Here is a 13,650-nt window from a genome sequence, read left to right on the forward strand (position 1 = left end):
GGCGACCGAAACGGAATTTACAACTATGCTTAAAAGACATAAAAATTAGAATATGGGCCCAAGGATAGTCCCCATCATACTCCCTCTATTGAAAAGATTCGACTCCGTCGAATATAATTATTGGAATGACTGATGGGAGTTTGTCGACTTTGATCCTCGTACAATCTGAAAATAGTTTGCCTTTTCAGCGGACTAGGTATTTCCAACGCATAAGAAGTTTTTTCTAGTTTTGTTGTCGGTTTGAACTTTGAAGTAATGTGATACCAAAGTGCGCCCTCGATGTACTTGTACCGTGGCAACTTAGGCAGAAAAATTGAGATTCTTCCACTTCCTTAGATTTGTATATGCTCGCTCTTGCAGACTCGATTAAATAAGTCTGGGAGGGATCCAAATACTACGGTCAATAACTTTGTTGGAGTGATATGAAGTTCTAGTTGATTATGTTGAACGACTTTCCCCTTCGATGTCTGTTGGATGATGGTTGATGCCCTTTTAACCATGAGATAGTGTTCACGGGCTAACTTTTGACGGACCAACTCTGAAGGATGATTGTTGCTTTTTAAATCCTTAAATAATATGAGCGAGCTACATATTGTCAGAATTGACTTTGGATGATGAGTGCAGCTCTAGTCCGTTGCTTGATGTCGAGCACTTCTTGCGCTATCAATCTCGCACACAAGCCTAGAACTGAATGGCTAAAGTGAGTTGTCTCTTGTACACTTGCTTAGCCCGGACATTCGCCAAGTTTTTTAGATCATCAAACACACGGAATGCTTCACTGCTTGTGCCTTAACTTTTTCGTCTTAAATCATTCTAGCTCGCAATATTTTTCATTCTTGGAAAGTCTTCAGAGCTAACTTTTTCAAAAATAGGTCCCTCATGTCACGCCAATAAGTGATAGGCAATTTTCCCTTTACGCGTCGTTTCTGCTTCAGTGATAGCCACCACTCCAAGGCACACTCGACCAGAGTTGTCCTGGGAATGGAAATCATTTGGTCATCACTTGGGTTTTGTTACCATAAATACGACCACATTGTTTCTATCCAATCAATACATTCTTGTTCAGTAAATCCATAAAATCTTGGTACGTCTCTAATCCTCGGATCCATGAGTTGGGTTCTTCAAGTCATATACATGCTATCCCAAGTAGCCATTCGAACCTAGGTTCGGATATCAACCTGATGTGATCCTAGGCTCTATCGGGAATTTTACTGAACACCTGAAGGGCGTTTATATGAGAAAAGTGTTCCTGCGCAGCTGCGCAAGGAGCTCTCTGCGCTTAAGTGGCTTAAAAAGCCACCGATTGGTCACTTTTTGTGGACCCCGCAGAGGTAGACCCACTATACGAACCAATCGGTGGCTTTTTAAGCCACTTAAGCGCAGGGAAGCTCTCTGTGCAACTGCACAGGAACACTTCTCTCTCTCTCTCTCTCTCTGTATGTGTGTGTGTGTGTGTGTGTGTGTGTGTATATATGAAAATAAAGAGAACTAGAGAGTTCTAAAACCCTAAACAAAAACATATTATTTTGGACTAAAAAACCCTCTAATGACTTAATTGGACTTAATTACTTAAAATTTTCGTAATATATACTTGAGCCCTGTTTAAAACACTCATAGTTCAGAGAGCATTAGTGATTTTGATGGAAAAAGACCGTGATGCCTCTCATGTAACTTAAAGGACTTGAAAACACCTAAAAGACGCATAAAAATTAGAATATGGGCGCAAGGAGATGGTCCCCATCATACCTGCTTCATGTGGTATTTTTTCCATCCCATCGGAGGGATTCAAGAGAAACAACCATTTCACTGACTTCTTTCTGCCAATTAACGACCTTGTAATAGTGTAGTGTAAAATAATAAAAAATAATTAAAAAAGAAATGTGCAAGTATGTTCCTCCTTAAACTAATTTCAAAGTGATTATATTGGCACATTTATCCTATCTCTTAACGTAATGTCTGAACGCTTGATCATATGTTTGGAAAACTCGTCTACTCAACTCAATTTTGTCAAGACCTGGTTGTTCAATGGGGTGACTTGCTTCTGTTAAACCCAAAAAATCTGGATGAACTACTAGGGAAGCGTGAAAAGTTAGACTACATAATTTTCTTCAAAAAAGCGGTTTAGCATTTTTTTTTTTTTGGTGGTGGTAGCGGGTGGGTGTGTTGAGGGGGGGGGGGGGGGGGAGGTAAGCTGGTTTTGTACCCTACAACCTCAAGGTTGAGGAACAAAACCATATCCAATTCACCTAGAGGTCCAACCGTAAAACTGGAAAAGCTAGGTTAGTATTTGACGAAGTTCTCAGTTGAGTTGCAGATTTTAAGCCAATACCTAATTCCCGGGGTGCAACATGAATTGGATTCCTTCATCATCAAGCCTAATTTACTCTTCCCCATGTGGCCATTAGTCAATAATGATCCTGCTGCTTAGGCCCTGTTCGTTTAAGATTATGCCAACCGATTGTGAGTCCAAAACCAATTATTGAACTCAAATGTTTCACTTGCTTTCTTTTTCTTTTATTGCTTCCTTGACTTTTGATTTTGTTATTCCTACAGTGGTAATATCTCTCGACTCCTACTAATCGATATGCACGTGTTTCACTTTGCAGGATAGCTCTCTAAGCCCTCGCGGAACTGCTGCTTTGACTTCACCTCAAGTCCTCCTTCGACACATGCAAGGGCACTCCATCCAATGTATTGCCTCTGGGGGTCAAGTTCCAAACTTCAAGTTTTTCTTCTTTGCACAGAAGGCAGATGAATCAGCTTCGTTCTTTCTGGTGGAGTGTCTTATCAACACATCATCAGCAAAGGCGCAGATGAAGGTCAAAGCCGACGATGGGAATGCCGCCAATGCTTTTGCAGCTTTGTTCATGTCAGCGTTATCTGGATTTGGTACATCATAATCCATATATGGCACAATTTTCTTTTGGGATCAGGTCAGAGATTAGGTAATCTTTCTTTTTTTGTTCCCTTCCCCTCATATTGCTTGATGTAATTTACTTGTTCTCTTGGTTGAATCCTCAACTCTCCGAGGAGAAAATACAGTAATTTATTTGTATCTATGGAAAAAACCATTTAGATGTGAGGAAGAAAATAAAAGCAAATGTTTTCATTGTAGCCCTTTCTCATGTCACAAAAAACCAGTCATCTAAAGGGAGTTGTGGCTGGAAAACAGGAAATAAAAAAAATCTCCAAAAGTATTTTTTCCCCTTCTCTCAAATCCATGACTTTCGGAGGACTGATATCCGCACTACCATATTTTGATATTGTCACTGCTCACTTTGTTTTTAACTTTTCTGATTGGTTGTTGATACCATATTGAGAATTGTAATGGCCGTAAAAAGCTAATTTAAAAGGTGTAGAACAGAGTAGTAGTGAGTATTGTTGCTATCAAATATGGTGGTGCCAATATCAGGACCTGTTTTTCGTGATCCCTCTCTTCATTCGTTATATCAAATATTATAAGTCAGTAAATGTGGCACGTGTTACTATATATGCCCGTTATCAAGTACTATAATTCAGTAAATGTGGCACGTGTTAGTATATATGCCCTTAAGCCTTCGTAACATCTAGGGGTGCAACTTGGGTTCAACCCGAACCCGGCGGGTTCAACCTGATTTTGGCTCGGGTTGGGTTGGCATTTCCTCGAGTTGGGTTTGGGTAAGTCGGTTTGGGTAAGCGTTGAGGCCCTGGCAGCCCGACCCGAATCTGGCCTCCGTCATGTAATTTTATCTTAATTTTCTTTGGGTTATTGTATTTTTCTGTTTTGCGCAAGGTGAACCATAAGCAACCCGACCCGATTTTGGGTAGATGGGTTGGGTTAGGGTTGAGGGAATGCTATCTCGGGTTGGGTTAGGGTTGGCATCAATCCGATACAACCCGACCCGAGTTGCACCAAGTAACATCAAGAGTATGTGGGGGTTTTAATTTGTATTTTTATGTAGGGAGATGATTTTTTTCACCCTCCGTAAGGATGGATACCCCCCCTCCTGTTAACGTGATTTGATGTCAAAAAGCGTTAAAAGTTGACTGGGGGGAATTAGAATAGGATTGGAATGTGATGTCAATACTGATTCCTGATTCCAGCAATCCAAACACAGCGTATGACTTCAATTTTGCACATTGTGTCCAAATAATCAATGTTTTATTTACGTAGATTCCATTATGTTCCAATGAATCAATTCTAGTTCTAGGAATCTGGATTCAAGTTCTATCAGGTCCTAGAGAATTAATTCTAGTTCGAGAAAATCGATTTTAGTTCCAAAAAATTGACTCTAGGCCGTAGAATTGATTGTTGGGCCCCAAACAGTCCAAACTTATTCGTTAAAAAGCAAAGTCTATAAATTTATGTTACAAACTACCCCAAAAGTTCTCCAAAATTATCCTTCCATAGTTGCAACTTTGCAAGTCACTACACAAAACTGTAGAAAGAAAAAGAGGTGGCGTGCCACATGAGGACGTGATCTAGGCCGCACGCTGGAAAACCGATGGCCAGCATCTCAAAACCGCCCAAAAGTCCCTAGCTCTTTAGGGTGGGGCCCACAACCACCAACCATCAGCCTGATCGACCGTCCATCTTTGCCCAATGCTGAAAGCATCATGACCCACCATGGGTGGCTGAAATCCGTCTACACGCTGAAGACCTCCGTACGAGCCCACTACACATTTAGAAAACCCAACAACACCACTTTGCTTTCTCACATTTTTGTTTTCTTGAACTTTTTAAGTGCATTGTATTTACCATACCTTCAACACAACTCAAATCCGAAATGTATCAGATGATCCAAACTGTCCATTAGATGGGCCACAGCCTAAATAGGTTGTGCCTCAAAAATCAGGTCCATAGGTTGATCCTAACCCTCCGATCTGAACATTAGAGGGTTAATGCTAACCATCTATAGATTGGAGGGTTAGGATCAACCTATGGAAATAATTTTTGAGGCACAAGCTATTTAGGCTGTGGCCCATCTAATGGACAGTTTGGATCATCCTGTGGTGCGGGCCATACCGTACTTTTAATAAAGTGAGGAGTGCTCTCATCAAAATACAGCAGTGCTGATAACATTTCCCTAAAAAAAAAAAAAAACCGTATTATTTGTCCAATGCTTGCAAGAGGATTCTATACCAGCTGTTGAATATTAATCGAACTTTAGGCAAAAATTAAGTAGTTATCTCTGGCTGTGACGATAAAACAAAATCCTGGCTGTGAAGATGAGATAAGTCTACAGATAATGCATTGGATCAAAGCAACGAAGACGTTCCCAACGAGCACGGAGTATTAAACACTAAGTGGTCTTCCTCTCTATCTAAGTCCTCATGCTTAGATCAACAGAATCACCGGCTTTTCCTCGGTAGATAAGGGATCAACCAAAGAAGAACTCGAATAGCTCTTGTTTTCCTTGATGTGTGTTACTCCCATGGAGCATTAAGCAACCACTTAATATAAATATTTAGGGATTAGGGTTGTTTCCCCTTGCAGATTCTTACTAATCCAGGACTTCATTGAGAGTTAATTTAGCTAGCCCTAAACACATTTAGGAAAACCATCTAACACCTCCTAAACGACTATGGTTGTTCAATATAGGCTACCCTAATGAAAACACGTTTCCAACACACTCAAGATTAAATTATCCACCCAGGATGCCCAATCCAAGGAACAGATTATCCAATGATTTCTATCCCCTTGGAGAACAGCCCCAAGAGGTTGCCACCCCATCACAGCTTAACATTTTAAACGAGAAAAACTTGTGTGTTTGAACAGCTAGGTGATCCCCACTTACTAAAACATATAGTTTAGCACATTTACACAAGCAATGATACATTCACCGTTTTGTATGTAATAATATACAGACATGACACAGCCATCTAAGGATCTGAACTTTGATAGCCAAGAGCAACAAGGAGCAAGCTTGAGATCAGTAGCAGGTAGAAAAATAAGTAATTTAAGCATCTAAAAACCAAATATGCCAGAGCTGAAGTGGCACCCAGAGTCGAAAGGTTCCTGCAACTTGATCAGAACTATGAATCTGCATTCTTTAGAGTACTTCCACACCACTAGATTGGCAATTCTCAGTTTCAGATCCATTGATATCCACCCATACTTCATTCACACGCCCGATTAAGCGGAAAGGAGAGTTATACTGAGCAATCGAGTAAGCGTACTTACCGTCAAAAGCAGTCGAGTTTGCCCATGGAGTTCTGCTCAAGCTGTCAGCAAGTCTCTCCGCTTCCTTCACAATGTTGCTGTCCCTAGCAAACCCGGAAAACTTCCTGACGGCAACGCAATGAGTTCCCCATTTGTCTGGATGCAATTTTAGCTCAGGGAGAGGAAGGGGCGGCACCGCTTGGAATTTCAAGGGAAGGTACAGACGAATAAAGTAGGCCGAGGAGTGTAGGGGACCTTCCCCCGGGACAATGCTTGTCACGACAGGAGCGGTCATTGCAATCCGAGAAGAGTTCAGGTTGGCGCCTTGAATGTACTGAAACAATCTGAAGATAATTGAAAAGATTCAATAAAGAGAGACGGGTCTATGTTCGAAAATTTGTAATTCATTTGGAAATATATCTTCTAGTTAAATGCTACTGAGAAAATGAAAAACCAGATAATTCCAACTTGGAGCACAGCTAAACCAAGTCGAGATCATCAACTAATTTTAAACACTGGTATTCAAAGATAAGGTAAGCAATATAAAGGAAACAATGAACACTTTGAAGAAAGATATGATGAATAAATATTTTAAGGTGAATTTTGAGTAAAATTTGTTCTATGCCCATTTCATGTCAAAAGAAACAGATGAAAAACTCGTGAAACATATACAAGCTCGATCATTCACTAATTGATGCTACAGCATCCAGGAAACGTTGGGCATGTGTGCAAGAGAAAGTAGGACATGGGAAGCGACTAGCGAGTAGGCAAGCTCTTACAAACTTATCACTTGTTCTTTGATAGAAGATTAATTTCAAAGTTCTATTAAAAAGACACTGATCTTTATGAGAACCCAAGTGTTTTTACTCTTAAAAATCGATTTCATAGAAAAAGCCAGCTCATTAATTTAAGAAAGAATTCACTCCAAGTTCGAAGAGGTATATTATCAAATGAACAGCCTTGAAATGATAATCTAGAAAGGACATTCTGCCCTACAATGTACAACAACGCCTAGAACAGTCTGCAAAGTTCATTTCAAAAAAAAAAAAAAAAGAGTTTGCAAATTTAAACTGGTTGAAGTCTACATAAATTTCTTGTACAAATATTTAAGAAGTCAATAGCATGTCAAGTAGCCACAAATTAAATTAAACATAGAGCAATTTGCTTATATAAAGTCAATCAATAAATATCACCTCCTCTTGAAACGCAAAAAAAACTGATATACGTGAAAAGGTAAAGCAAAGCATTAACGACATATAACTAAAACAAGTACAAGTAATTAACAGAGACAAGAGCAAGAGTTCCATCTACAACCACTAATGGAATTCAAAGTAGTCTTTAAATAAGCATAGCAAATCATTCTTAAAAATATCTTTGATGTCTTCCAATTTCATCAGATTAAGGCATAAGCTTTTTAAACTCCTAAACTCTATCAACTATTTGACCAATTTTCAACACTACTCGGGTTCCAGCATAGGTGAGAGAATGTGTACCCCAACAGCCATGTCTGGCATGTCAATTTCTTTTAATTGTTGCTGTCCTTATTCCATAGCAAATAATCAAAATAAAAAATAAATTCAAACTGACAAGGTAAAGTAACCCTAATATTAACAAGAGAAAAGCATACAATTGAAGTACCATTAGGAACATACCGGGTTTCCTTAAAGTACTGATTGTGTGCACTCTTCATCAATTTTTCCTACAGCCTCAAGTATTGATGAGTAGGTAATGAGATCATATTCAAATCCATTCAATTTCATCTCTTTCATCAGCTTCGCAGCCTCCTCAAGCATACCATCACGGCTGAGAGCACCAAGAACTGTGTTGTAAGAGACAGCATCTGGTTTAATCTTAGATTTCTTCATTTTCGATAACATATCCATTGCCCATTTTGGGCCACCTGTCCTTGCCAATCCATTCAATATGATATTATGAGAATTTATATCTGGATCACAACCCTGTTCTTGCATAGTTCGGAGCAAGGACTGAGCTTCATCAATCATGCTAACTCTTACCATCCCCGACATCAGTGCATTGTAAGCATATAAATCCGGACGGCACCCAAGTTTCTTCATTTCATCAAAAAGATCTAGGGCATCACCAAGACGCCCACATTTTCCAAAGTGTTTGATCATGACGGCATACACCCGGGAACTTGAAGACCCACAATTCTCTTTTAATTCATGGAATAATTCATTCGCGGCTTCATATCGTTTTGCTTTTCCAAGAGCATTAATTAGACTGCAATAGGCAGCTGGGCAAGGAGGGAAACCCTTCTCATCCATCTCCTCAAGCAAAAGCAACGCTTTCTCGACTCGATTGGTCTTACAAAAACCATCAATCAGAATCGAGTAAGTATAAGCACTTGGAATAATCCCTTTTTCCTTCATTTTCTCAAATAAGGACGCGGCTTCGGATGCGTGAGATTTTGATTCGAAAAGAGCTTTGATCACACTATTATATGTCACCACATTTGGCATGCATTGTAGCAAGGCCATTTCCTCGAACAACTTAATGACATCACTTAACCGACCCGCCTTCCCTAAAACATTGATTAAATTGTTCATAAGCACAACATCTGGCTTGCAACCCTTGTGTTGCATATCAAGAAAGACTCCGTAAGCCTCCTCAACTCTTCCGGCTTTACCAAGACCTTTTATCAACTCGGTGTAAGTAAAAACGCTCGGAGCGCAACACTTAACTTTCATCTCATGTAACAAACTCAGTGCCTTCTCGACCTTTCCTGACTTGAAAAAAATACTCATCAAAGTGGTATAAATCTTCTCTGTGGGTTGCAATCCATTTTCCTGCATCTCCTCAAACAGTCTCACGGCTGAGTCTTCACGGCCAAGTTTGCCAAATGTGGTGATAAGTGCATTGTAAGTTATGGTGTCCGGAAAGCAGTTTCCTTCATTGCACATCTCGTTGTAAAGCTCGTGGACCTTTTCATGGTGACCCTCTTGCATTAACATAACTATCATAGAGTTGTAAGCGTTCACAGATGGCTTGCACTTTCGAGCCTTTATCTGGTAGAAAATTGAGCATGCCTTGTTAACCATCTTTGCCTTTCCAAGAAAGATAACTATCTCGGATAATTCCGAAGAGTTGATGACACAAGCACTCCGAACCATGTCTTGGATTGTTTTCCACATCTCACCAACCAGTCCGGCTTCCTCCAAACAATGGATTAGAGCCATGTAAGTGGTTGAATCATGCTCGAAATTCTTTCTCTTTCCAGCCCATCTGAAGAATTGGATTTTCACGCCAATTTCAACGTTGACCTTCATGACTTCACGAACCAGTTGATGATCCACCTTCAGCATTAGCACTTCCAAGGCCTTCTCTGCATCTGGGCCCCACTTAAATATTTTCAAAATTCTCATGAACCTTCCATCCAATGTGCGAACCGAGCGATCATTTCTCAATAGCTTGGTGTTCGTGGGCAACTTTGAGAGGCTTTCTTTGAGATTTGGTACATGGAACATCTGGACAATGTCTTTTTCTGCACAATTTCACACAATTGGAACATGTAATTGTAATTCATCAAGAACTCAAATTAGAAGAAAATAGAATGCAGATCAGATTCTTAGTCTGAATTTTTACGAGATCGACAATTACAGTTTTCTCAAACAGCTACATACTACATAGCAATGTAACGATTAACAACAGGAAAAAGTGAACCTAGACATTGTTATTTCCTTCAAGTCTCAAACGATCAGATTTCATTCAGGCCCTGTCGTTTGAGATTATGATAACCGATGGTGAGCCCTCAAACCGGTTATTGGACTCAAAATTAATGTAATTTGGGTCCAATAATCGGTTTGGAGGCTTACCATCGGTTGTCATAATCTCAAACGAACAGGGCCTTAGTCTTCAAAAGTTTAAAAAATCTTGTCTCGCCTGAGTTTGGCTGTCATGGATATACTCAACAAATGCTTGAGCATCCTCGCTATTTCTGGCATGAAATGGTAAAGGGACCAAATCTAGACCTGATCTAGACTTCCACCATGAACAATCTCAAATGCTAACTTGGCCGCAGCTCAATTTACTATAGCATTATAAGCAAACTCTTCTCATATGACTAAGTCTCACCGAGACTTTAGGTCTTCGACTATGCTTTACAGTAGATTCCAAGCTTTGGTTCGTTAGCTCTGTTTGACCGTCAGCCTGAGGATGGTGGGCATTAGAATATTGTAGCTTAGTTCCCATACTCTTCCACAAATTCCTCCAAAATTGAATCATAAACTTCACATCGTTGCCTGATGTGACAGTGTTTGGAAGCACGAGTAAGATGACAAGTTCATTGAAAAACATTTGAACATGCGAAGCATCCGTCCTTCCGACTCGACAAGAAATTTACCATTTTTTGAAGAAAAAAAAATCACATATAGAATCCACTGCTTACCATTCAAAAAAAAACAAAGAGAGAGAGAGAGAGAAAAGAGAAAGGAAGAAAGAATCCACTGCTTGTTGAGTTCTATCCAAACCCAACCAAGGTTTTAAATTTTGATTTCGGTTTTGGTCGCCGCGCAAGGAAACGTTTCGGTTTTGGTTGGAAATTTTGGTAAAAAATCTATAAAATCATAAAAACACATACAAATGATAGAATTTAAAGATAAAACTTCAGGAAATGCTAGAATAAGTATAAATATACACTAAGAAATCATCACATAAGCAAAACAACAATCCGCGATCATTTCAAAAACATTGAACACCAACTGACATGCACTATCACACATCTCTCGTAATTTCGTACATATCAAATTTTACATGTAATTCGTACATATATTTATACATAATACATGCACCACATTCCTCATGCAATTCATATAAATATAAATACACAATACAAAGTGATAATGTATACCGCTATTACACTTACAATTTTGGTTTATGCATTTCGGTTGTTTCGGTTTCGACTTTGGTGGGTATGGAAACGGTGGAAATTTAAAACCATGAACCCAACACAAAGTCCATACTTAGATATTCCATGGATCGTATGGGTCAGAGAGGGGTATAAAGGCGGTATTTTGGGAGTGGCCTTTAGAAGCTTGATAGACAATACACTGATCTACATAGCGTGCAACGACTCTTCGCATATGTGACCAATAATATTTTTTTCCTCAATTAGTGTCGGAGTTTTATCATTAGTGTCGAAGTTTTATCATGACTAAAACATCCTCTGAAACCTTCACCATGAAGTTCACAAATGATCTCAACTCAAATTGAGCAATCAGTACGCACAACTTAGCACCGCGAAAGAGATACCCATTTTGATGTAGAAATTTCCTTTTTGGATCATCTCCCCATACGAATTGTTGATAAATGTAATTGATGAGGCCGTCTTTGTAGATAACTTCTATGAAGTCGAGCCCTACCACTTAAACCATCGTTTCTATGCTTTTGCTTGAAATAGTTACTAAAATACTTGACGAACAAAAAAATATTTGACGAATAAGCAAACTTACAGGCGACCAATATGCTTGCCGGCACAGTCCAAATATAATAAGTCATCTAAAACAAGAAATCATTTCTTTTAGTTAAAGTAAATAAAGAAAAAAATCATTCAAAATGGAAGAAAGCACAGATACAAGTTCAAAACATTGTGCGCCGCTCTATTTCTACGACAAGGAGAATCCATATCACTCGAATGAAGCTGATACAATCAATATGACTGATACGTATCACTGATATGGGCGTTAGTGCGTTACATATCATTACGGCCTTCGGCTAGTATATTGACTGATAGTAAATTTTGAACCATGGTGTAGCTAGACAACTTGGTGACCATTAACATCAATTTTTTGTCTATAGTCATCTCCTTGCATTCAGTGAATCGATGAATTCTTTGGTGTGCATGTGCCCATCTAATTCGAGTATCTCCATACTTATTCCAAAGTCACGATAGCATTCTAATTGTGGAGTGAGTCGGTGATGCTGTGCCAACATGGCAGCCAAGTCATGCCTAGGTGGTTTTGGTGGAGTTCCAAGGTGCATTCCCACAATAATGTTGATGGCCCGTTTTGAACCTGATTTTTGGGCTTCTAAATGGCAGAATCATGAAAAGTGATAAACTACAAAGTTGTAGGTCTCTTTGAGATCTTTCCAACAAGTATTTGTGCTCGAAAATTGGTCAAGTGGTTAGAAAGTTATGGCAGTTTTAGTGGACTGTGTCTGTAGGTGCCCAAAACAGTCAAAGTTAGTGAGTTCCAATGCAATTAATGTTATGTTAGTCCCTAAGCTAGCTAGTGGAGAAGCTTGAACAAATTTACTTTGGTTTTCTTTTATTTAAAGAGTAAGAAACCATCTTTAGAGGGGATTTTGGATGTTGATTAACTTGTGTAATTGATGGAATATCAATTGGGTTGAGCTTTGCTCCCATTTTCTTCTTCTTCTCTAAGTTGTGTTCTTGATTTCTATATTTTCTTCTTCTTCCCTCTTAAGCACCCGCATTAGTCGGTCATCCCCAAATCATCCATTGTCGTCTTGTCGACAAAATAGATAATCAGAGCCCCACAAAAAGTTGAGGTGTGTGCTGAATATAAATCTCAATTCTCAATGATGCAATCCTCATCTAGGACACTCTCATTCTCGTGCATCCTCCAAAAGTTGATTCCAAAGTCATTGCTAGCTGACCTAGTTGTAGCACTATTTGTAAAGTCTCGTCAATATGATCAATCTGTTTTTCTATGGCAGCCTTCTTGGGAGCTATCGAGTCCATGATTTCCACAAGAAAACCTACTCTGGTAGTAATATGGTTGATAATTAAATTACAGCCACTGACTTGTTATTGACCCCAAAAAATTCCTGAATTATAATTATTTTCAGATCAAGATATGTCCCTAAGGGCATGCTTGGCTACAATGAATTTTTTTCCTGGAATATTAGCTTGCCCAATGGTGAGGGACAGCGGGTGGGTGGGTGGGTGGGGGGGTATGGGGAAAGATACGAGAGGGACTGAGAGAGGTAAGGACAAGAAAAGCCTGAAAAGTCGGGAAACAAAAAACTTCACTCAAAACACAAATGGCTTTTTCCTATTTTTTAGCCACTTCTCACCCTCAATTCATTCGCGCCCTCTAAAATCTCTCCTTCTCCCATCCACCCTACGCCTCTCATCATTTGGAGAAACAAATTTATCAGGAAAAAAATTTCAGGCTGCCAGTCATGGCCTAAAAGTTCATAAATACCAGAAATTTATAATGCAGGCCTTCCCGTAGATTTTGATTCAACAACACTAGCACTTGATCTATCGATTGAGATGTAGATATGAAGAGCCTCCTCTAAAATAAGGGCTTGAACAATAAATGACAAGGTCTTTAAAATTTTAGAACACAGAGAACTACTGTTGACAAGACAAAGACTACAATGGATGACAATCCTATAACAGGGAGTCAAATGCAAAAGCTCAAAACACTACAAGCAGCTAAATAGCACTATTTGTAAAAGGGTAGATTCAAAGACCATAGTTACCAGAAACTTCCTAGTAGGATGGGAAGCTCGCTTCCCCA

The 13,650-nt window shown here is 39.3% G+C and overlaps 3 protein-coding genes across 4 annotated transcripts in view; 1 reads left to right on the forward strand and 2 right to left on the reverse strand.

Annotated features, from left to right (window-relative positions):
* Positions 1 to 3,114, forward strand: part of LOC143853987 (adaptin family protein) — a 44,419-nt gene extending 41,305 nt beyond the window's left edge. The window contains exon 11 of the mRNA XM_077363682.1: positions 2,607 to 3,114. Within this exon, the coding sequence (XP_077219797.1) occupies positions 2,607 to 2,900 (294 nt within the window). The 3' untranslated portion in view covers positions 2,901 to 3,114. The remainder of the gene's footprint in view (positions 1 to 2,606) is intronic.
* Positions 3,115 to 6,032: 2,918 nt separating this feature from the next.
* LOC143868057 (uncharacterized) lies at positions 6,033 to 6,437 on the reverse strand. The gene has a single exon (XM_077376159.1). It carries the CDS (start codon positions 6,435 to 6,437, stop codon positions 6,033 to 6,035), a length of 405 nt encoding a protein of 134 aa, XP_077232274.1.
* Positions 6,349 to 13,650, reverse strand: part of LOC143853994 (pentatricopeptide repeat-containing protein At3g16010-like) — a 30,104-nt gene continuing 22,802 nt past the window's right edge. For both annotated transcript variants that reach the window (XM_077363693.1, XM_077363699.1), the window contains 2 exons: positions 7,795 to 9,644; positions 6,349 to 6,486 (listed from right to left, as the gene is read on the reverse strand). In XM_077363693.1, the coding sequence (XP_077219808.1) occupies positions 7,804 to 9,644 (1,841 nt within the window). In that variant the 3' untranslated portion in view covers positions 6,349 to 6,486; positions 7,795 to 7,803. The remainder of the gene's footprint in view (positions 6,487 to 7,794; positions 9,645 to 13,650) is intronic.

This window comes from Tasmannia lanceolata, unplaced genomic scaffold (genome assembly GCF_043159265.1).
Source record: "Tasmannia lanceolata isolate RefF3 unplaced genomic scaffold, GAP_Taslan_0.1 ptg000003l, whole genome shotgun sequence".
Taxonomy (NCBI): Eukaryota; Viridiplantae; Streptophyta; class Magnoliopsida; order Canellales; family Winteraceae; genus Tasmannia; species Tasmannia lanceolata.